Genomic DNA, 25187 nt, shown 5'->3' with positions numbered 1-25187 from the left:
CCATGGAGGAAGTCTGGGCCTCCAGATGTTGCTGGACTATAACTCCCATCATCCCTGGTTTTGCCAGAGCTGATGGAAGCTGTAGTTCAGCAACATCTGGAGAACCAAAGGCTCCTTACACCTGCTTTAACTAGAAACATAGTTATTACTCAGGCACAGTTCCCATTAATTTCAATTGAGCCTGTTCAGGAGTCTTCCTTTTCTGTCTCTGGTAGATCTTCATCCTCCCAGAGGGCAAATAATCTCTGAGCCGCAGACTCATATCTGCTCATTAACAGGCAGTACAATAAAACGTCTGCCTCCCCCCTCCTCATTTCCCGCACAACGATAAGAGGCACTTGTGGTGGAAAGTCACGTGACTTCCCCTTCATTTCTTTCAATTTGCTGGGTCCGAAGCCTTGATAGAGGGCAGGGAAATGGGACTGCTGTGATGCAAGAGCATCCAGTGTAATTTAACGGCTCTTCCAATAATGGAGGGTAGGAAAAGTGCTGCATGGTGGCGTGTCATTCCCATCCCCAAACATCTGGTGCAGCTTTATAATGCAACTAATAAAGAAGTCTAGAATTTAGAAGAGCCCAGCTTGGATCAGCTCAAAGGGCCATCTAACCCGTGGGCTGTCCTCACAGTGGCCAGCCATGCCCGATGGAGGCCTGCAGGCAGGATCTCAATGCAGCGGTCCCCTTCCCTCTTGCGATTTACATCCACTGAGTTGTTAGCAGTGGTTCTCCAAGACCACACATCCTAGGGTCAGCCAATGGCAGAGGGTAGCCCTGAGTTTTGACATGAACATAAAAGTCCTCTCCGACATTATCCAATTGTTTTATTCCCCCCGTCCTCCTTTCTTTTATAGATATTCACCACGTTATCCGTGACGAAGCGGTCAGGTGGAGATATCACCCAATCCGGATGCTGAGGTTAAGCCCCCCCACTGTTTGCCCGTTGCCAGAAACTGGCGTTCGTCACCGTTGCTAACTCCCGAAGGGCCAAGCAAAGCAGTCTAGGAAGCAAGAACCAGCCAATGCGTCCATGACCTCTCCGCCCCTGTCGACGGGGCGAGTGAAGAACTGCTTAGTTCCTGGCGGTGACTGAATGTTATGGCAATGGATCCAACAGTGGGCTGGGCTCCCAAATCAAGCTGCTGTTTGGCAAGGCATTGCTCAAGATGCTTCCATGAAGTCGCAGCCTAAAACCAGCCTTTTCTGGTAGGCAGTGATGGAAAGTTTGCTGGCACAGCTTGAGACTTTTCCTCTCCTGGAATGAAGGCGTTCCTCCCGTTTGTTTCCCCACTTCCTCAGATCGTTGCTATGAAATAGCCCAAGAGTTGCAGCATGTAGCAGCCTCATTGCAAGCCCTCTTCTGTAGGGGGTGCACGCAATGCATCACCTCTCCAGACTTGTACAGAAATGAGCAACCAAGCCTGTGAAGGATTTTTTAGTGCACAGTTCTAAGAAGCAACTTATTTTCACTTCTCTTCCTTTATTCTTTTTACCCAGAGCTGCAGATTGGTGTGGCTCCCCTAAGTCCATAAATCAAAGATTAAATACTCCCATCACTGATAGGTTAGATTACTGCAATGAGCTCTGTGTAGGGCTGCCTCTGATGATAGTTCAGAAACTTCAGCTGGTGCAGAATTCAGTGGCCAGGTTGCTCACCGGGGCAAGACTGTTTGAGCATATTACACCCATCCAGGCCCAATTCTAAATGCTGGTTTTAACCAACATGGTTAAATGGCTTAGGACCGCAATACCTCAAGGACTGCATCTCCCCATACGAACTGACTTGGACCCTGCAATCCTCCTCATCATTTGAGGCCTTCCTTCAAGAGTCTCCTCCATGAGTCTGGAGGTTGGCAACACGAGAGGCCTTTTCTGGGATGGCTCCCCGCTTGTGGACTGCTCTCCCCAGGGAGACTCACCTGGCGCCTTTGTTACATAACTTTAGGTGCCTGGTAAAAATGTTTATAACTAAGCCTTTCGCTGATAACATTCTATGGCCATTTAAAGTTTGTGAGAAAGGGGTGTTATTGGTTTGTTTTGGTTTTATGATGTCAGCTACGTTGTTGAATTCCTTCTCAAGTTAAATCCCTCCTTTTCATACAGCTAACTTTCTGTTTGTTTGTATATAATGGATCATAAACAAAATCTATTTGGATCATAAATTCTATTTTGAGATACCCTGTAACCATTTTCTTTAATACTGCCACTGTTGTTGATAAAACTTTGTGTACTTCATGTGTACTTAATGAAAGCAAAAAGTAAAACTCTTTTAGAAATGGGCACGATCTTTTAAAATCTACTTCACTGCACCAGCTTGTTCAGATAGTGACTCTCCTGTACCTGTGATTTGGAGAAGTTGTGGGATCTGTGGAAACAGCTGCACAAAGTCCCCAACTTATATTGGTTCTATGTTTGCACCTGTTTTTTTTAAAGGACCCAGTTATTTATTCATGTTGCCTTCCGAATGAGAAGGAAGCATGCATTTGTGTGCCTTGCAGTCTCTAGGTAGAGGTCACACTCCTATAGGGACATAAGCAGAGCTCTGCTGCATCAGCCCAGAGACCCACCTAGTTCAGCATCCTGTTCTCGCAGAGAGCAGCCAGATGCTTGTGGGAAGCCTACAAGCACAACCCGAGGGCAGCAACACACTTCCCACATGAGATTTCCAGCAACGGGAATACAGAGGCATGCTGCTTCCGACAGTGGAGCTAGAACGTAGCCATCATGATTCGTAGCCACTGATCCCCTTATCCTCCAGACAGGTTGAGCAGCAAGAGAAGTTTATAAGACTACTGTATAGGTCCTGCCTTAATGCTGTGCTCCTGGAGAGAAGAGTGGAGCAAAACCTATTACAGTCTCCCATAGGCAGCTGTCGTTACATCTTCATACTGAAGTTTACTGATGTTAAATGAAAGGGGTTGGGAACTGTCCTGTACTTGAGGGCTATGGCTTTTAGCCATGTACCCATATCCATTCGTGGGCCAATTACTTGTGCACAAACCCTTCTTAGCTGGGTGAAGAACCATGCATGTAAAAAAATGCTCACTGGACCAGTCCAATCCCACTGCCAGACCTGCACCCACAAAGACCTAGTCAGAAAACTGGCAATAGCACAAATTGGTGTGTCAGTGATTATTTGACCAGGGATGGATACACACTCACTGCTGTATCCAAAACAGCACACTAATGCAAAAAGCAGATTATCAGGCTAGGTATTGATCTAACAAGATACAGCTTGCCTGCTCAGTGATCTGTATTCCCCCCCCCCCCCCGGCTCTGAGCAAGCCAGACCTTGTTTCCTCTTGCAAGAGCCTCTAGCAACAGCCTCTGCCACAAAGGCAGGTCGTGTAAATCGTGGATTAGCTACAGATCCTAACCCATTTGGCAGCTGCAGCTTACAAGCAGTTCCATTCTGAGACTATCTCTTTAACCGCTTTTCCGGTAATCAATCGATTTGGCTGAGCTGCAGATTTTGTAGGCCTAGTAATAAATACGGAATTCAACAGATTGACTGACATAGTTCTTTACACAAACAAACAAAATCTTTTAAGCCTTCATTGTGCACATTGGGTCTGCTGGAGCTCCGGGACAATGCTTTTGATCACAATCCTATGTATAATTGAGCTGGGTGTGAGTCCATTGAGTTCAATTGGACTCAGATTGTGTATGCACAGGGCTGAGCTCAAAACAGGAGCTTTGTAGATGAGCCCTTAGATACAAGTTTCGGGAAATCTACAAGTATTTTTGTGAGCTGTTTAGACTTCTTTTTTTAAAAAAAATTAAGTGGCATATAAATGTTGCTAAACAAAATAATAAAAGCCTTAACTGACAAAGCACTGCTTGCCCACAATTACTCTGTAATGAGGATTGTGTAATTATATGACCTAATAGGCTCAGGCCATGGTAAGTTTAGTTATCCGCAGATACTTGCTATCTATTTACTGCATCAAATCCCACCTTTTTCTTCCAAGTTGCTCAAGGTGGCATACGGTTAATCCTCACAACACACCTGTGAAGTAGGTTAGGGTGAGAGGCTTAGAGAAATCCATGGAGGAGAAATTGGATCAGCGGCAGCTCCATGATGTCTATACTCTACTGCTGGGATTTGAAGACTAGTTGTTGGGGAGCAGCCATGGGGAAACGCTTTTGCTCTCAGCCTGCTTTTGAGAAAGAAGATGCTCTCCTTTACCTCTTTTCCATATGATAGAGACAAGTGCTTGGGGATTATGATGGTGCATATTCAACATACCGTATTTTTCGCCCTATAGGACACACTTTTCCCCCTCCAAAAATGAAGGGGAAATTTGTGTGCATCCTATGGGGTGAATGCAGGCTTTCGCTGAAGCCTGGAGAGCGAGAGGGGTCGGTGCGCACCGACCCCTCTCGCTCTCCAGGCTTCGCGCACCTCTCCGCAAGCAGCGGGAGCCCAGCGCTGGGCTCCCGCTGCTTGTGGAGAGTTGCCTGCATGCTGAAGCCTGCCTGCGCTGAGCTCAGCGCGTCCAGGCTTCGCGGACCTCTCGGCAAGCAACGGGAGCCAGCGCTGGGCTCCCCCGGCTTGCAGAGAGCTGCCTGTTTGGGGGCTGGGGTCGGGGGAAGCTCGGGCTTCCCCCGCCCCAGCCCTGCGCCTGGGGGGGAAAAAATAATTTCCCCCCCTTATTCCCCCACCCAAAAACTAGGTGCGCCTTATGGGACGGTGCGTCCTATAGGGCGAAAAATACGGTACCTTTATGTTCTATAAGTGTTAAATGTGTAGATGCCTCTTTAATTCACTGGAAAATTTAAACCACTTGCACTTTCAGACTGAATTAACTGAGTTTAAATATAATAGAAGTAGCATATTTGGAGCATTCCAAATATTACTATTTCTAAAAGGGATTTAAAAATTTGATGTGCATTTTGTGAGTGAAGGCACAGCACTACCCTTCACTTCGAACAATTTTTTTTCTTGCCTGCCAAAAGAGAGACTTGATAGCAAATCAGATGCGAGGCGCCAGATGTAATAAATTAAATGGCATTTGTATTCTGCCCCTGCCCTGCTCTTGATTTTATTAGATATTAACATGTTTAAAAAATTTCCCCAATGAATGCAAGCCAGATTTCTCGGAAGATATTTCATGTCACATTTATGGCAATTCAGCAATTTTAGCAAGCTCCGCAAGTCAATTAGGAGTCTTTGTTGTTATCTGGCCAGATTCACGTTTTGCAAGATTAATTCTAAGCCACTCATCATTAGCAGTTGTGAGCGTGACCTCTTTGGTCAGTCTGCCGCCTGTATGTGAAATGTGATCTGCTACTGGTAGCTATTACGAATGCATGTCTTTCTCATTCTTCTGTCTGATTGAAATACTCAGTGGCTTTCCACTGTCCAGTCTAAAACTTGCCATGAGAACTAGCTGTGACCATACAAGCAAAATGTGATGTAGTGCCATATTTTGAAGAGCAGGAGCTCATCATGACAGCCCCATAGCCATGCCCCAAAGATAATAAAAACTTCAGGCAGCTGTGCTGACATAATTGGCATAATACCCCGTTTATTAGGTTTATCATGACTGCAATCCTATGCATGGTTTCCTGAGGTAATCTCCATTGAACTAACTGGTGCTTGTTTATGACCGCCCAGGTTCAACTTCTTCAGTGCTTCGTCCACGTCTAATCTTGCCCCTTTCTAACATTTATTGGTATACGTTTTTCTTTTTGTAAATCTACCAATGAATAAAATAAAAAATCAGGTTTAAAGGGTTTTCTCAGGGTGGTGGAAAGCATGTGTGTTGTGTCCCGTGGTGGTAGGACTCTCCCTTCTTCTGACAGGAAATGCTCTGTGAGTGAGGGTACAAAAATGGAGAGCCAAGGAGGGTTAGTTTTGAGGGAAATGTCCCCATTTGCATCTTGAGGAATGTTGGAGGGTATGTGCCCATCCGTTTTCCTATTCTGCCTTTTACAGTAGAGCAGGTGTTTCACATGCAGAAATCCCCTGGTTCAATCCCTGGCATTTATAGTTAGGAGAATCTCAGGCAAGACTTCTCTATCTGAGACCTGGGGAAGTTTCCACCACTCTGTATACACCAGGGGTCCCCAAACTAAGGCCCGCGGGCCGGATAAGGCCTGAGGGACTCGTTTACCCAGCCCGCGGCAACCCCTGCCACCGTGTTCTCTTACTGGTGCTGCTCTGCACGGCTGCCCACTTCTGGGTCGGAGGAGCACCGGAAATAGCTTCTGCGCATGCGGAAGCATTATTTGCACATGCGCAAGTGTTATTTCCAGTGCACATCGGGGTCAGAGGAGGACCATGCACATGCACACAAGCTATTTCCGGTGCTCCTCTGATCTGGAAGTGCGCCGGAAATAGTGTGTGCACACGCGCTCCCCCCACCCTCTGGCCCGAGGTGTGGTAAGTTTGCTGACCCCTGGTATACGCCATTCTGGGCTAGATAGTGCAGTGGCGTGGCTCGGTATGCCACAGCCTCAAGTGTAATTTGAGGAGGGGGGTAGTACAAGGTGCAACTCAAGAAACCAGATTTGGCCCAGAGTGATCAGTGGTTTCCCTTGTACAGTACGATCAAGAGAGGAAGACTGGATGGCCTCATCTCAGCACTGAGGATTAGATGTCTCTTGGTTCCTTCTGCCTCTATAATTATTGGGTGGATCTGCTGGGTCAGCACAGCACGGAACTTCTGCATTTAGGACGTCAGCTACTTCCTCCAAAACTATCCCACCTGGAATGCAGAGTCTATTGCAAACTGAGCAAAGGAACAGCATGCAGCCTGTATTTGATTATTTTTAATAGCAAATCTTTCCATTGAGGCAAATACATTTTTATAGGTTTTTGCACAAAGTAACTGTACCTGCTTCTTATTTAACACACAAGCACATATGACATGGATTTCGTATTAATAGCAGTCATAGTAATATTTCTTACTGTCCTTCGCCAGAGGTCCCAGGGTCAACTACAACAATAGAATATTAAAATCAGTTAAAATAGATTACAGCCAAGAGATAGATCCTAAATGTATAGGGTTGGATTCAACGAACTCAGTGGTGCTAGCAGAAGCCAGAACAAGGGTTCCTTCTTGCTCAATGGGGTTTCCCCTTTCCTCTCTGTGTGCCCCTCCAAGCCTCCCCCAGCTCTACAGACTTCAAATACTTCTCCCTCTTTAATGCCATTGGTAAGGTGAGGCTGTAGCTGCAATCCTGCTACGCACCTGGGAGTAATCCCAATGGAACTCAGTGGAATTTAAATCTGAGGTACTATCCCAGTTCTTTTCAGGCAGACATAATTCAGTCTTGCCTAACCATCCCATTTCCTTTTTAATTTCATTTTGAAATCATCCCTTCCAAACCACCTAGTCCCTGTTCTCCCACTTGGGCACTGGTGAAAGATATGGTAGAGAAACAAAACAAAAGAGTTGCACTCAGGCAAGCATATCTCAATTTAAAAAGATATGAATGAGCCCTTTGCCCTTCCCGCAACACCTCTTCACTCCTTGATGACATAAGCAAATAAACCAGGAAGCCTTCAATTAACCATAGTTTACTGTTTCATCTGAACTGGGAAACTATGGTTACTAGCTTTGGAACAAACCATAATGTTAAACCATGATATGAAGTTGTTTGATCCTGGCATACTCCAAAACTGGTAATCATAGCTTCCCAGTTCAAATGAATCAAGAAACTATGCCCCTGCAACCCCACAAAGGGCAGCTGAGCCTGAGTCACATTTTAATTTCCCACAATGCCCCCAACACAGTATCACCCCAAGACATTGCAGCTACAGTCCACCACAGCTACAGCTGGCCCACCACTGGCCTAACAGAAATTTTAATGGATATTACGAACAGTTTTAGATATAGAAATATTTAAACATACATTTAAAGTAGCATACTGTGCAACACTTTCAGGAAAGAAAACCCCCCTATTAGTATTCAAAATGTAAACAGAATGCATTATTATTCATAGTGAAAAATGCTATTCCTAGGCTGATCTGTTGACAGTTGCATATCAAGAATTGGTGTTCTGGTATGCTAATTATTCCAAAAGTACTAAAGCTAGGCTGCCCTTTGTGTTTTTATTTCATCTGCAAAAATCCAGGGTGTGTCAGGATGTGTCATCAGTCTGATTTTATTGCTCTGTGGTTATGTTCTAGGCTATGATCAAGCCTTTTCCATTCAAGCAGGAAAAAAATTGCTTTGCAGCCAGCAAGCTATGTTCTCTGTTCTAGTTTGTTTATTTATTAACTTACAAAAATGTAAAACCCTGTGAGAGAGACTAGAAAAGATGAAAAGGACAGGAAATTCAGAATGCTGAATGCTTGCTTGCCCTGGAGAATGGGAAAGACAGGTTATAAAGCAATATTATGAGTCAAGGACACAGCTCAAGAACACTGTGATCCAAACCTCATTCCATAAATTATTTCATTCCTGGATTTAAAAAGACAGGGATTAATTAAACATTATAACGGGCAGATGGGACATACCTGGAGGCAGACACTGTTCTTGGCATGCTGCCCCCCCCCCCACAATGACACACCTTTTCTTTTTCACTCTGTGCATTTGTTCATTTTGAGATGGCAGGGTCAGTAAGTATGGGAACCTCTGCACAGTTGGCGGGGTGTGTGTGTATAATAACCCTTGCTGGATCAGACCAAATTTCAGCATCCTGCTTCTCGCAGCAGCCAAATGCATTTGGGAATCTCACAAGTGGGGCATAAGGGCAATAGCCTTGTTTTGTTTTTGCTCCCCAGCAAGTGGTGTTCAGAGACATGCTGCCATATAGCCGTCATGGCTAGTAAGCAGTGCCAAACCTATTCTCCATTCATTTGTCTGATTTGGAGATGAGGAAACTGTGATCCTCCAAATGTTGATGGACTATATCTCTCCTCATCACTGTCCGTTGGCCATGCTGGCTGGGGCAATGGGGGTTGGACTCTATCGACATCTGGAGGAACCCCCCAATGCACACCAAATTAAAGTAGTAATCACTACCTCTTGTGCCAATGAAGTCACAATTGTGACAACATTAGCATACCCCTAAAAAGGAAAGCATGGTGGCGCTATGGGTTAAACCACAGAGCCTAGGACTTGCCGATCAGAAGGTTGGCGGTTCGAATCCCCATGATGGGGTGAGCTCCCGTTGCTCGGTCCCTGCTCCTGCCAACCTAGCAGTTCGAAAGCACATCAAAGTGCAAGTAGATAAATAGGTACCGCTCTGGTGGGAAGGTAAACGGCGTTTCTGTGTGCTGCTCTGGTTCACCAGAAGTGCCTTAGTCATGCTGGCCACATGACCCGGAAGCTGTCTGCGGACAAACGCCGGCTCCCTCGGCCTATAGAGCGAGATGAGCGCGCAACCCCAGAGTCAGTCACGACTGGACCTAATGATCAGGGGTCTCTTTACCTTTACTAAAAAGGAAAGATAATGGTGAGAATCTAGATTTGATAGCTTTTGAGACTATGCATGATACAACTATGTGTTTTATGAGAACCAATGCCAGTCTTCCCACTATTGGGTGATGTACTGCATTTCTATCTAAACGATAGTGATTTATTTCTAAATCTGTGTTCACACCTATAAATTAGAATATGAAAATTCTTTGAAAATCGGTGTCCCCCTTTGATCACTGTTTTGTGGGTACTGCACTTCCTTTCCTTTTCTTATCATGCATAAGCAGCCACCTTAGATGGCAAGGACTGAACCTGTATGCAGAACAGACTGAGCTGTAGCTCCCACCCACACTGGGATGTCTTTTTCCACCCCCGCCGGAAAAATTTGTAATGGGGAAAGAGGGGATGTGAATTAGCTCAAACTTTGTTTCCAGTTTTTTTTTTATTAAAAATGGTTTGGAAACAATTTTTTCAGACAAAAGCCATTTGGATTTTTTTTTTCCTTAAAAAGCATTGCTAATTTAGAAGAAGGTGCATAAAGCAATTCCCAAGCAAGACTCATTTGTACCTTCTAATTTGTGAAGGCTACGACACCAATGCGTCCGACTTTATTGTCTCCTCAAGCGGCTTCATCAGTCTGCAGTCAGCTGGAATATGAATAGAGGCAGGTCCCAGGAAGATGAATTCATTCATTTTATTCCACTGTTTATTGTTTATTGCATACATTACAGATGCCAACATGATATTCCCTGCATCCCTGTGCAATGCAATATAGCATCGAAGATACTTATTTAGAAGACTCCCTGGTGGAGGAATTAGGAGGGGGAAATACGTATTTAGGCAATTGCTTTGCCTCTCATGTGGCAGAGACGATCTAATGCCTATGGCTTGTTTACAACTGGTTTACATTGCCCAGTCACTGTTCCACATATGAATATGCTGTCTTAAGGCACATGAGAAAGCTAAAACAAATATCATTAATGCAGGCTGTGCAGCTCCCTGTATTGTTGGTTCTCATGATTAATGGTATCAAGGCTGACACTGCTTCACTGCAGTATCACACAAAAGCAGTGGGGAACCTGTGTCTCCAGTTCCCCTTCCTAAGCTCCCAGCAGCCCATGCTTCTACAATGTGGCTTGTAATTGTCGCCTGTGAGCAGGAGTGCCAGCTTGGCCCTGCAACCGTGGGCGCACAGGGCTGTGGGTGCCATGCAGTGTGCATGGCCCTGGCACCAAAATTTGTGGGTGCCTGGCCCCTTCATGGGCCCCAGGGTGTTTACACCTATGCCCGTCAGTCAAGAAGGGCAAATCTGTGCGTTTCTGTTTGTCACTCACCCACTCTGCCTTCTGTTCAGTTCCCTACATTTCCATACCAATTATTATTATTATTATTATTATTATTATTATTATTATTATTAGTAAAGTCTTCATGAGAATTCACCAGCATTTGAGAGTGAATTTATGCACACTGCACATATACACATTTTGTATGCAATTTTGTCTACTATACACATTTTTAAAAAGCAATTTCCGGAAGACAGCACATTTTTGCATGTTATTTTCACTATTATGCACACTTTACACTAGTATGTTCATTTTTGAACACGTTACTTGGCTAGAGGGCTGCATTGCAAAATTTGGAGAAGTGCACATTTTTGAAGGATGGCTGCATTTTGGTTCCTGCCTTTTCTTTGTATTGTGTGGGTGTGCTCAATTGCTCCTCAAACATGAAAAGAGGATCACAGGTCTGGTGGGCAGAAGAAGTGGGTCAAATATCCTTTTTACTAATGATGTTCTGAGCTGAACTCACAAAATCAGTTAGGATCCTAGAGTGTTCTAGATAAGATTTAAGTTATATTAATTGCCTGCAGGAGCTCAATACAGCTCAGCATGGTCTTTGCCCTCCTATTTTAGCCTTACAACAACCTTGTGATGTAGGTTAGGCTAAGAGATGGCAACCGACCCAAAGCACACCCCCCCCCATTGCTGAGTGAGGATTTGAACCTGAGGTTCCCCTCCTGGTGCAATACTCTAACCACCAAACCACAGAGCATCAACAAATATGGGCTACAGTACCAAACAAAATCAGAAGTAGTGTCTGAAACTTTGTTCTATTTGTAGATTTTTAATTACATAGGAGTGGGAAAGGGTCTGGATAACTTTTCCAAACTGTTGCACAGTTTAAAGAGGATCACAGGTCTGGTGGGCAATTTATGTTGGCTTGATGCTCTCCAAATTTCCACACTCCTTGCTCTTGAACGACTGCAGTGCGGAAGAAATGATTAAATTTAGTTTTTGCAAATAGAAGCACGTCAAGCTTGGAACAGTTAACCGCTGTACTTATGCATTACTGTAAACAGCCTGAAGTTAACAGAGGGCTTTTAAAACATTCCCTCCCCAACTGCACCCTTGCTGCCTTTTCCCACTTCCAAAGCTATTTTTTCTTTTGTTCCAACCCCAAGGAAACTAAACTGGATAGGATGTTTTCTCCACCCAGTGTGGATGCTGGTCACACCCTTTCAGGGGTCCAATAGTACCTTGGTAGGCAATGAAGAAGGTCCTCTCTGCTACTGGCAAAGTACGCTAGGCATGACCCACAGAACATCTGCTCGAGGTTCCTCCTGAACTGCGGCTTTGGATAAATATCTGGGACAGACAGTTCATTAATTTGCTATGGCACCTAGTGCCTAACAGAGAAGATATTTACTGAGCTCCTTGTATGAATAAACAGACTTTGCCCTGAAATACTCCCTGCCACTCTTGGATTCCCATGTGCTACCTTCTTGAAAATAGAAAAGATTATTACAAAGAGAAAACAGTATTTTAATAATAATCACAATGTTAAGTTGTAGACAAATATGAATATATATCCTCTAATAATGAGCACAGATTAATTAAATCTTGCAGTATATCATTCTAGAAGTGGATAAACAGACTCCATTTATTGTTCTTTTGAATGCCTTCTCTTATCAAATTTGCTATTTTTTCTATATTAAATATCTCCTAAACTTTAGATAACCAAGAATCAAACAACAATGATGTGGTGTCCCACCCCCACCCCCCAGTTTTGAGAAATTGCCATTTTAGCTGCTGTTGATAAGTGAGATGCCATTTCAGTGCTCTCCTGTGGTATGGTGCTCTTGAGATCCTCAAACAGTATTACAACTGGGTCCATTGGAAGATGGTAACCTAGGGCACTTTTCTATTTCTATCAGAGCAGATTTCCAGAAAGTCCAGATTGCAGAACATTCTTGCGACACATGAAGTAAATTTGTGTTAGGTGCCTTACATCTCCTACATTGATCGCTTCACTATTCCTTGGCTAAATTTTGCTCAGTCTAGTTGGAGTTAAACACTATAGTAAAGGTAAAGGGACCCCTGACCATTAGGTCCAGTTGTGGCTGACTCTGGGGTTGTGGCGCTCATCTCGCTTTATTGGCCGAGGGAGCCGGCGTACAGCTTCCGGGTCATGTGGCCAGCATGACTAAGCCGCTTCTGGTGAACCAGAGCAGTGCACGGAAACACCGTTTACCTTCCCGCCAGAGTGGTACCTATTTATCTACTTGCACTTTGATGTGCTTTTGAACTGCTAGGTTGGCAGGAGCTGGGACCGAGCAACGGGAGCTCACCCCGTTGTGGGGATTCGAACCGCCGACCTTCTGATCGGCAAGTCCTAGGCTCTGTGGTTTAACCCACAGCACCACCCACACCCCTGTGTTAAACACTATAGGTCATAATTATTATGATCCCCCTCCTCTTAAAAATTATGGGTGTTTAACTCCTGCTAGAGTCACACAAAGGATAAGCCCAGTTTACAGAAGCTTCAGCTTACCAGAAACATAGCCAATTTCTTAGTACTTGTACTGCATCAGTCTCTGCCCCTTTTTCTTGCCTTTTGGGAGAATTTGGGAGTGCATTTTGGAACGCTGAAGCCATGTGCTCAAGCTTCCTTTCTCTCCCCTCCCCTACAACCCATCCAGATAGTAAAATGTAAAATAAATTTTCATTGCAGCTATTCTGTAAGAAGCATAAGGAGATCCACTGCAAGGTGGAATGTTACATTTTTTATTTTATTTTAATGAAACTCTTACGATCACACCTAACACCCCTTGCTTCAGAAGCCATTGTCAGATAGGCTGTTGCAGGGTCACGAATACTGGGAGAAGCAGGCAAAGAGCCTTCAGCAATTTGTAACGAAAGAAAATGAACACTAGTAAAGGGAAAATTGTTATCTAGGAAAGGAATATCACGAATGCCTGAGCTAATAAAGAATTTGTATGCATACTCACTGGAGAACTTGACATAAATAATTTGATATACTAATTGACCAGGGGAAGTTTACATTGTTAGTTACACATGGAAAAATAATTAAATGGTAGATTGAAGAGTGAGTCAGATTTTTGACCTGGGGCCAGAAAAGGGATGTGAGCGGAAGAGTTTAATTGGTTATTATTGAATATTAGTTTGTTCAGGATCCAGATAAAGATTTGGAGCGTTTTGTTACTGTCCTCAAAGTGGTTATATACAAGAAGTCAAAGACTGGGGATTACTTTGAGTTTATGGTCTTTGAAATATTGCAAACATTGTAATAAAGCATATTAGAATTGGCCTGTTAATGATTTAATAGTGACAGGTTATATATATCCAGTGCTGCATGTGCAGAGTTCTACTTGCACGACAGGACTTCTCCTTCCTCCCCTCTCTCAAAATGAATAAGAATAACTATTTCATTTTCTCTAATTATTCCTATCTAAGAAAACCCAGCTAGATCACTTCCAGAGAGTATGTTCATTCCACATGCCTCCATTAGGTGGTGCTCCAAATATATGTTAAGCGGTACATAACAGAACTGAGTAGTTTTTAAGGTACCTAAGGACAGAAAATACACCAGTGGACAAGTGAATCTCTGTTGGCTGTACCCACAAAGTCACAGTGGGACTATAAATGATCAATTACGTCTTGCAAGGACATACACATCTGCACTGTATGATACCTTATCATCATCATGAATTAGGGGAAATGTTTCTCAGGAGTGGTGGAGCTCATTGTTAGCAGGGGAAAAAGGAAAGCTTCTTTCCTTTTCCGTAAGTCCCACCCTCCTCCAGCAGCAACAACTACTGCATTGGAAGTCTGGCTGCCATTTTGAATGCTGCACAGTCATAGCATCTCCCAGGGGTGGGTTTTTTGTGGGTGGGGGGAGCAAAGGTCAGTCACTACAAATAAATGTTCAGAATTTTGGGTGAGAAAACTCTGCAAAAGTGGGTTGTTTTCTAGGGGTGGGAGGAAAGAAAAACAAAAGAAAAGAAACCACTGGAAAAATATATTCAGAGAAATCTTGGCTCAGCCCTAGTGTCAGTAGACATTCTTGGTAGCTTCTGAATGATCCAGTGTCTCTTCTTTACCTCAGGCTGTAAAGCATCCTAGCCCTTGTTATAGGCTCCACAGAGCCTTCCCCACAACAGTTACTTTGAGCTGCTTGCCCTGTGTGGCGCTTGAAGCTTTTCACATCATCAGATTGTGCCTGTTAACTAGGGATGAGGGATGAATTCACTTTTGTTTGCCTGTTAACTACCCATTGCACACGTCTGGAACAAACAGCGAACTGAAGCACAGCTATCCTTTGAAATTCACGTTTTCAGATTTTGAGATGGTGCTTCCCCAACCATGAACATGTACAAAAATGCATATATTGTGGGAAAGTGTGCATGAAAATGCATATGCAGTGGTACCTTGGTTTTCGAACGTAATTCATTCCGGAAGACCGTCCGACTTCTGAAACGTTCAAAAACCGAAAACTCAATACGCAAGCCTCGAAATGTATGGAAAACTCAAACAGGAAGCCGCCTCGGAAGTTTTTTATACGTTGTACGCTGCCTTGAGCATGGCATTAACTCTGGAAATGCAGGACACCAAAAAATGTTTGATTGTTTATTAGGAGAAATTCCAACTAAAATGTTGACAAATTTTCCTGTGGATTTTATTTTTTGTAAAAAATTGCAAATGGCTATGGCAATGTGGAGAACCAAATTGAAGATTAGTAGGGTTGCCATACGTCCAGAATTTCCCTGACATACCCAGAAAACTGTAGTCAGAAGCTGTGTCCAGGCAGAAATCGTTTGGGGAAATCCAGCCATATTGGCCATTTCCCTCAAAAACAGCTTTAAAATGTTATTTGTTATTTTGCTAAAAAAAGCTCAACAAGTATTGTGTCCAGACTTCCACTTTTTGAAATATGACAACCCTAAGATTTGAAATTGAAAAACCCAAACTGACAGATTTGTCAATCCCTGTTGTCACCTCAGCTCTCATTCTCCATTCCAAAAAAAGATTTCCAATCCTCAGCATTTCCTTCCTTCCTTCCTCTGGAATAAATCAGGTTTGCCTCAAGTGGGCCTGCTTATTCTCCACAAATGCTCTGTTTAACACAGCGAAGTCAGAGCTGAAGGAGGTAGTTACCTCGATGGGGACCTTTTGTCTTTATGTTGTTTGGGGAGGTGTTTCTCTATTTGTATGTCTCTGCTCACAATTTCACTCAGCCTTGAACCACGCTGAGTGTAGTATTAACACACTGAATCTGCACAGAAGCAACAGAAGGTCAACCATTATCTGATGGGTAAGGCTAATTACACCTTATTTGTACAAATGCATTCTGTGAAGAATATGCCTTGGAGTATAAAAGTAAAGAAATTGAGAAAAGTGGGGTATTGTGTATGGATAGAGGAGAAATTTGATCAACTTCACATATAAAGGTGCTATTACCTAATTTGCACTTTCTAAAACAGTACACGAACTGAAACACAGTAATCTTTCAGTCAAGGTCTCTCCCAGCTCTGCTTCGAAATGTCAGGGATTGAACTTGCAACCTAGATGCTCTACCCCTAAGCTATGCCCCTACCTTTTGTTATGGCCTATGAAAGCCTACCCAGAAGTAAGCTGTGCTGTATCCAATAGGCTTACTCAAAGATGGAGATGGGGGAGACATTCAATTCACTTCACATTTAAAGCTGACCTGACCCTACCCAACTTACATGTTCTGAAACAATACACAAACTGAAACACAGATATCCTCCCAAATTCACACATCCGTGAATTTTGCAAAGAGAGACAGTGTTGGTGTGTTGGACTATGACCTGGGAGACCAGGGTTTGAATCACTGGGGCTCAGCTATGAAGCTCGCTGGGTGAGCTTGGGCCTGTCATTGTCTCTCAGCCTAACCTACTTCACTGGGTTGTTGTGAGGATAAAATGGGAAGCAGAACCATATATGCCACCTTGAGCTCCTTGGGAGAAAAATGAGGAATCTGCAAAAATAAAGAACCAAGATGGACAGATTCACCCACACCGAGTGGTATATAAAATGACCTGTCAAATGGAAGGGGGAATGGTTCAAAATACCCAAGGAACCCCATTGTCTGAATAGGTATGTAGCCTTTGCACTAAACAAAAGCTATCTTGAGGTGACCTTTTCGCTGTAAGGGTGTAGGATGCAGAGAACGCCACAAAAAACCGATCTACATTTCTCTCACTACTACAGCAAATGTCACTTATGGCCACCTGAGGGGTCTATTTTCTTATTTCCCCAGGAAGTGTAGCGTGTATGTGGTGTATTGTCACCTGCTAGTCTCTGCCAGAAGGATAACCACAAGCTGAGGAAAATATAAATTAAGCATAGCACCACATTTTCAGACACCAGAACTGAATTATTTGCTGTGTGAGTTTGAAGAGAGCATCACAGCCAAGAAGGGTGATGACACCTTAGCCTGAAAACTACACTCGTTCCCCCTCTCCATCCTTATTTCTCTCCCCTCACTGTCCACAGCTTCTCCTGTTTGATTTTCATCCCAGCTTCTGCTGCGAAACCTCCGCTCCACAGCAGGTGAAGAAAGACAAAGGCTTCCTTTGTATGAGAGGAAAGCATCAATACAATTTCAGCAGATGGACGAGGGTTGTTCCCTGCTATTCCTTACATTGACTTCTTATTTACCTGTAATAAAAATAATATTCTGTTTTGTTTTGTTTTGATGTTGTAAAGATCACTCTGAGATCTTTGAATGAAGGGCAGTACATAAATCCAATAAATAATAATAGCCAATTATTATTTGTCAATAATAATATTTGTCAACAATTATGATGTTATTTTGGGATGCGGGTGGCGCTGTGGGTTAAACCACAGAGCCTAGGACTTGCCAATCAGAAGGTCGGCGGTTCGAATCCCCATGATGGGGTGAGCTCCCATTGCTCAGTTCAGTCCCTGCTCCTGCCAACCTAGCAGTTCAAAAGCACGTCAAGTGCAAGTAGATAAATAGGTACCGCTCCAGCGGGAAGGTAAACGGCGTTTCCGTGTGCTGCTCTGGTTCGCCAGAAGTGGCTTAGTCCTGCTGGCCACATGACCCGTAAGCTGTACGCCGGCTCCCTTGGCCAATAAAGCAAGATGAGCGCCGCAACCCCAGAGTCGGCCACAACTGGACCTACTGGTCAGGGGTCTCTTTACCTTTACCTATGATGTTATTTAGTTGGGGTGAAGGGGAAACAAGTGTTCTTTCTCTAATTTAGCTGTAATTCCTATTGGGGCTTTCAATTAATTAAATAAATCTTAAATGCAAAACCAATAATAAAAAAAAGATTGTTTTTAGATGGTGCTTGCATATTCCATATCTTAGAAGAGGCATTACTTCCTCTGTGAGGGAATGCAAGGAGATTGCCTCTTCTAAAATGGTATTACTGTCTGCATTTCTTCTTAGCATTTTTTTTTTAAAAAAAACCCTGGTTAACATCTATTTATCTATCTATCTGCTCATAAGGTGTCCCTGGTTAAAGGATGCAACTGACACGGCTTGAAGCAAAGGTGGGCAACCTGAGGGCTCCCTGCCGCCCTCGGCCTAATTCTACAGAGGCTTTGGCCTGATTTCAAAAGCCCTCTGCAAGCTCAGGCTTCCAGTGAGAATGTTCTGTTCCTTTCCCAGCAGCCTGCTAGGCAAGGGGGGGGGGGCGGAAGGGAGGCAGGGAAAAATGGTGGCCCTGTTAGCACCGACACTTGAATAAAGCAGAGAGAAAATCCTGGTGAATGTTTACAGAACAAAGTGAACTAAACAGCACACAACTTGAGCAGAAAGAGAGTGATTTTGCCTTTTTGGAAGGTCTTGTTCTGAGCAGGAAGACATAAACGAAACATCCACAAGAGAACTGTAAGGCCACAGTGGGAATTACTTCCAAAGAGACATGGTGCTATAAGTCTCCCTCCCCAGCTATGTTCTACCATTTCAGGAAAAAAACACTTCTTCTATAAAATGCTACAGCTGATAGAAGACTGCTCTCTTCCTCTTAAATAATGAAAGCCTACTAAGGTTGCCAGACCTCCAGGTCTGACCTGAACTCACTAAGTTTGTGTGGCAAATGGAGGGCTTGAATTTCCAGGTGGCCCAGAGTGCTAATAATAATAAATACTACTAATAAGAAGAAGACTGTGCATGCAGCTTGCAAAGTTTCAACCTGGCAGGAGTTGGCAGCAAATTGCAGCATAGGCACTCAGGGCGGGAGTAGCTCTGCTCTACCTTCTTCCAATTAACCCCCATCTCCAGGTTCTGCCCTATGACATTGCAAAGGAATGCATCTGTGACATCACCAGGGGCAGTCCCTAAAGCCTCAGGTTTGGACCCTGTGATGCTCCTGACCTGGCAACTCTGATTCAAAGGGACCAGGAGGATCATCTAGCCCAAGCCCCAGCAATGTAGGGATTCTGTCCAACAGCCGTCCCTGGGTGGCCTCTACCCACCAACCTTCTGGTTAACAGCCAGATGCACTGACCCATTATAATTTTAATAATAAACATAACCCCCCCCAATTAACAATGCACAAGATGGCCTGGGAGGGGGGTCACACTTGCACTACTTGTTCGTTATTTCTGCTGCAGCTTAGGTTGTAATAATTATATTGCTTATTAATTCCTGTTTCTATTATGTTCCTAGCTGTCTTGAGGGTCTAGTTTTAGAACAAAGTGAAACATGTAAATATTTTAATTTACATTCCAGCAGGAGCAAGTATCTTTCTCATTTCATTTCCTGGCAGCTGGTGGTTGAAACTATTATGACACATCTGCATCCTGTTCTTCTACCAAGAAATTCAGAGTAGTACACATTCTTATCTACGCTTTCATCATCACAACAACCCTGTGAGGTAGGTTAGGCTCGGAAATAATGACTTGCCTAATTTCACCCAGTGAGCTTCAAATCAGAAGGAATTTTGAGCTTGAATCTCCCCCGTCCTGTTCCAGCTTCTTATCTTGTTGAACTGTGTATTTATTTATTTTATCCACCTTTCATTCCAAGGTTTTAGAGTGGGTCACAAGATGTCAGAAGTTACATAAAGATTAAAAAAAGGAAATTTGCATGGTTATTATGTAATTCCATCCCATTCATTTCAATGTAAAGGAAAGAGGGGGATGCAATCAAATACATATCATCTGCGGAATGAAAGATGCAATAGCAGCAAATCCTTATTGTATTCGCTGGATTGATTTCCATTCCAAACATGGGACAAATAAGTGAACATAAGCAATTTCTTCTCTAGATTCTGTTTCTGTTGGGTTTCTTTGACATCCCCAAGTGTGTATCAAAACAGGCAGAGCTGTGTGCAATCTCCAATGATTTTCCTCTGAGATGAGGGCTGGTCTCCTGTCTACCTTTCATTCTCTCTCTCTCTTCCTTCCAAGTGGGAGCTACTTGATATTTATTGATATAGAAATGCATGTAGCACCTGCTGTTACAATTTTCACAGCTCAGTGTTTACACTTTGCTTGTAAATTGTGGCATCTCAAAGTCTCTGCCCTGTCAGAAGCATGATCGACAGCCTGTTAACATGGTTTATCAAGATAACAGGCCTGGCATTTCCATTTTGTAACAATGACTTGTCACGTTTTGCAGATACAGTATACTTTTGATCTGGGAAGCTGCATTATGTCAGTTTAAACCACTAGTCCATCTAGTCCATTGCTGTCTACTCCAGGCATGAGAAATTTTTGCCCCTTTTGATATTGTTAATTCCAACTTGCCCCAGCCCCAGCCAGCATGGCCAATGGTAAAGGATGATGGGAGTTGTAGTCCAGCAAATATCTAGAAGGCCACACATTCCCCTTTCCTGGTTTGTTCTGAATGGCAATGGCTTCCTGAGGTTTTAGATGAAGAGGCAAAGTAGGCCCAGGACAATTGCTGACTGACAATCCTGAGCTGGATGGACTCTGTATAAGATAGCTTCCCAGAAACCTACATTTTATGTCATTTATCCAAAGATGAGCATGCTACCTTCTCCACAAGACATGAGAATTTATCCCTTTATTTTACAGGCCACAAGCATGTTGTGAAGTAGCTTGAAAGGGCAATATAAATATGTTTTTCATTTTGAGAAATAAATTAAAAATTACACAGAAGAAGAACAACTCTATGTTGCCTCTTGGAACTTTACAGCTGTCTTCCCTTCACGATCCATGCATTTGACATATAACCAGCCAGTAGGGAATAGGGAATATTTATGATTAATTCTGGTTTCCCAGAGGAGATTGGATGTTTTCTTCTATTCCTCAACCCTGTGCTTCCTTTCATACCTGGATGGTGCTGACTCCCCCTCTCCAAAGTGCATAGTGCATGTTCTATCTTGGGTATCAAACCTCTACCCCAAAAGGTGTAACCCAGCCCTTCCATTGGGGATACCTAGGATGGGGACGATCTCACTGCTAAGACAGCTAAGACTCATAAAAGAAGGATGTGATAATCCCAGTTCTAAGGACACTTCAAAACAAGGATTTCCAGAGCCACCTTGGTGGTTATATAACTTACCCACTTTAATGCATCATGCTTTGCAATTCTATTGGCTGGAGGTAATGTGTGAAGTGATGCCGGAACTCATTACAGAAATGTGGGTTTATATTATTCTGTGAGATCTTGCTGTGATTCATCATCATTCTTTCTTGGCTTGAAAGTTCACCTAGTGTTACCTACCTGTACATTTTATTCAGCAGATAGGAGGGGAAGAAGTTTCATGTTAGTAGAAGCAGGAAATGACTCAATTATTTGCATTTTTAGAGTTCTGTTTCATGGAAATATGACCTTTTGGAGTGTGGGGTGGGCACTGTGTTTCCAACACATCCTTGGAAGGAAGAACATAAGAAAGATTGTAAAGCAGTTTGCTAATGGAGTCGCTTGATGAATAATAAATAGCAGGGTTTTCTTAAACGTAGCAATTAACTCACTGCAGAACTTGCATTCTAGGGCCAGAACAAGACATGGCTGCCTCCTAAAACATGTCTGATCATCTTCTTTCACCTTCTCCTGCAGTATCTAGTGATACAGGCTGCATCATGTGATGGAACTGGACTGCAAGGTTTTCTTTGTCCTAATTCACAGACAGCAATGTATTTATTGACTGATTGATTAAATTTACCGTATTTTTTGCTCTATAAGACTCACTTTTTCCCTCCTAAAAAGTAAGGGAAAATGTGTGTGCGTCTTATGGAGCGAATGCAGGCTGCGCAGCTATCCCAGAAGCCAGAACAGCAAGAGGGATTGCTGCTTTCACTGCGCAGCGATCCCTCTTGCTGTTCTGGCTTCTGAGATTCAGAATATGTTTCTTCTTGTTTTGCTCCTCCAAAAACTAGGTTTTTGTGGTCTGGTGCGTCTTATAGAGCAAAAAATACGGTATATCTTCATGTTTCCTCCCAAAGTGTGTGTGTGTGTGTGTGTTTGTCTTAAAGGTAAAGGTAAAGGGACCCCTGACCATTAGGTCCAGTCGTGGCTGACTCTGGGGTTGCGGCGCTCATCTCGCTTTACTGGCCGAGGGAGCCGGCATACAGCTTCCAGGTCATGTGGCCAGCAGGACTAAGCCACTTCTGGCGAATCAGAGCAGCGCACGGAAATGCTGTTTACCTTCCTGCTGGAGCGGTACCTATTTATCTACTTGCCCTTTGACATGCTTTCGAACTGCTAGGTTGGCAGGAGCAGGAACCAAGCAACGGGAGCTTACCCCGTCGCAGGGATTCGAACCACCAACCTTCTGATCGGCAAGTCATAGCCCACAGTGGGTTAGCCCTAGGCCTAACCCACAGCACCACCCGTGTCCCTTGCATGTGTGTGTCTTACTTCCAGGTAAACATGTGCAGGATTTCTGCCTTCATCAAGTTAGCTGCTGCAGTCTTCATTCTTCTAGAGTTATTTATAAAAATGCAGTGGAAAAGAGCCTGGGAAGTAAGGGGCCATATTGTGAGACCACCTCTCGCCTTCATTGCTGAAAGGCCTCCTATGGAGACATGTACTAGCTGGCGTCTATTATAGACACACAAAATGCCATGCCAACAAATTTGCAGGTCCAGCAAGGCCAGGGATGATGAGAGTTGTAGTTTCACAATTTCTGGAATACCCTGTCTTAGAGCATGTCCATACACTAAGGCACTTCACTGACAGCTGTTTTCAGAGAAAATGCAATGACAGCATTCCTGTCAAGTAGGCAAAGATGGGAGAGAGTTTGAGTCACAGTGCTGCAGTTTTTTACTGCGGTTTTGCAACTCCAAAGATCAGTTTTGCATCATGTTTAGTTCTGCCCATGTTGCACTGTGACATGAGAATAGCAACCCCTGGCTGGTGAAATATAAGAAACATTTTGTGTGAAAGTTAGGTCCCCGATATTGGAACAGTTTCCTAGCCTCAAGAAGGAATTTGCCCATTTATTGGGTAAGAGTGAACTCAAATTAATTGCAAGCAGGTTAGAGCTGGCATAGTTGGAGTGGCATTCGGAGCAGCTGTCTTGGCTCCTCTGCGAAACCATATTTCAATTAGCCTTATTCCAACAACTTCAAACTGCAAAAGTTGTCCTGGACTGGCAAATTGCAATGGAAAAAATGGCAAAAGAGCACTTTGTGAATCAAGAAAGAGCAGCAAACTATGTCAGAGTTTGGCAAACATTTTAGTCTGTACCCTGGTGCCTCTCTCTCTCTCTCTCTCTCTCTCTCTCTCTCTGTGTGTGTGTGTGTGTGTATTTTGACTAGTCTGGGCTCAAATTAGATTTGATATCCTGGTGTGCTTTCCAAATGTAACAACTAATAAATGAGCCTCTGTTGAAATGGGTGCAATGGAGAAACTTCCCCACTTGTCTTTTCATCTCATAGTATTCTGCTCCAATATTGTTTGTTCATTCAATCTGCTGCAATGTTTTTTGTGTGGATAGGATGCATATATCGCTGGTTTTGTTCATGGGGAAAAAACCCCATGAAGGATTTCAGTGTATCTAAAGATCAAGCTCTCTGGATCCCCCCACTCCCAAGAATCTGTCATGATAATGTAGCTTGAGGAAGTTATGATTTTTCTACATTCCTTCATGTCAAACCATAAACATGTTAGGTCCTGTATCAGCAAAGCCAGCTCAAAGTATTCTGTTGACAGAGAAGACAAATTTATAAGAGTCTTCACAGATAGGATTTATTTCTAAGAATACTTGACATCAGTGAGTGAGTAGAGAATTTCTCAATAATCTGAACCTAAGCAGACAGGAACCCTAATGAGGAAGTTCAAATCACAGTGAAACCCTATGCATGTCCACACAGAAGAAAGTCCCAGGGAGTTGCTATATTTTGAACGGTGTTTTTGTGTGCTCTGGCATTCGTCATGGTGTCCCATTGTTCCAGAAGTGGTTTAGTCATGCTGGCCACATGACTCGGAAAGTTGTCTGTGGACAAACACCGGCTCCCTCAGCCTGAAAAGCGAAATGAGCAACTCCAAAAGTCGCCTTTGACTGGACTTAACCGTCCAGGGGACCTTTACCTTTTTACCTTACTATATTTTAAACATTATTAGTAGTGGTATGCTTATGTACCAGTCACTTTCCTATAGATATGCTCAGAGCAGCACACAGAAACAGTAAACAATACAGAGCTATATATTGATAGATAGATACAGTAGAAATAATACATGTACAAAATCCATTTGACAAATTTCATCAGTTAACATTTATATCCACACCAGCTAGCTAACAAAAACATCAAAATTATTTTCCCCCTAAACTGTTTGATTAATAAGAACAATCACCAAAAATATTCACATTTAGCTAAATAACTGCTAAACTTTCCACTAACTAATCCAAGTTTCTAAAGTATCAACAGTTCAATGGGGCTTAAACTGGATTTCAGCCCCAGAATCCTTTTGATCTCATTCTCCCTCCCTCCCCCCCCCCACATACACACACTAAGAAAACATGTTTAAGAAGCATATTTGCCTGTGATCAATTTGTGTACTGAGGTTCAGCTTCCAAGATTATCCAGCTGACTGTGAGAACCTGGCTAGCAATGGCTCAAGAAACCACATGCATCAATCTCAATAACGGTTTCTCTTTAAAGCAAAACAAAGCATGGGGGATATAACTCTTTTTGTTTTACTTGATCCCCCCATACATTAAATGCCTTTGCCTGCTGATGTAAAAAGTCTCTGCCTGGTGATGTAATGTATATAGTCTGCTCTGATAACCAAACACTAGCCTAGGTGCATTTTAGAAAGCACTTTTTGTTTACTTTCTCTAAGTGTACTTATACCCCACTTTTCTTCCAGGGAGGTCAAGCTGACATATATTGTTCTCTCCCTCTCCTGCTCCCTCTCGATTTTGTCCTCAGAACAATCCTGTGAAGTAGATTTGCCTAAGAGATCATCACTGGCCCAAGCTCTCAGCCGTATAGCTGAATGGAAGTTTAAAACAGGGGCTCCTCATTTTTTGCATTTGGAAAATGTATTGCAGTGGGTGTGCAGGACTAGGAGGGCAGAAAGGAAGTAAAACCTCAAAGGAAGAGA

At 43.4% G+C, this 25187-nt stretch overlaps 2 protein-coding genes and 1 long non-coding RNA gene across 4 annotated transcripts in view; 2 read left to right on the top strand and 1 right to left on the bottom strand.

The window, feature by feature from the left end:
* Positions 1-2277, top strand: part of TXNRD1 (thioredoxin reductase 1) — a 31094-nt gene extending 28817 nt beyond the window's left edge. For both annotated transcript variants that reach the window (XM_083574109.1, XM_083574110.1), the window contains exon 14: positions 852-2277. In XM_083574109.1, the coding sequence (XP_083430235.1) occupies positions 852-914 (63 nt within the window). In that variant the 3' untranslated portion in view covers positions 915-2277. The remainder of the gene's footprint in view (positions 1-851) is intronic.
* Positions 2278-15283: 13006 nt separating this feature from the next.
* LOC310743734 lies at positions 15284-18891 on the bottom strand. Its single transcript, XR_014539202.1, has 2 exons — positions 18747-18891; positions 15284-15944 (listed from the first exon to the last, which is right to left on the bottom strand). It is a non-coding gene; the product is annotated as an uncharacterized lncRNA (long non-coding RNA).
* CHST11 (carbohydrate sulfotransferase 11) overlaps positions 16958-25187 on the top strand; it is a 199985-nt gene continuing 191755 nt past the window's right edge. Inside the window, exons 1-2 of the mRNA XM_083574149.1 lie at positions 16958-17355; positions 19398-19542. The gene's annotated coding sequence lies outside the window, so the exon portion shown is untranslated. The remainder of the gene's footprint in view (positions 17356-19397; positions 19543-25187) is intronic.

The sequence above is a fragment of the Podarcis filfolensis genome, assembly GCF_964270895.1.
Source record: "Podarcis filfolensis genome assembly, chromosome: 10".
Lineage (NCBI taxonomy): Eukaryota > Metazoa > Chordata > Lepidosauria > Squamata > Lacertidae > Podarcis > Podarcis filfolensis.
Note: the sequence above shows the minus strand (reverse complement) of the source record. Positions and strands in the feature narration are given on the sequence as shown.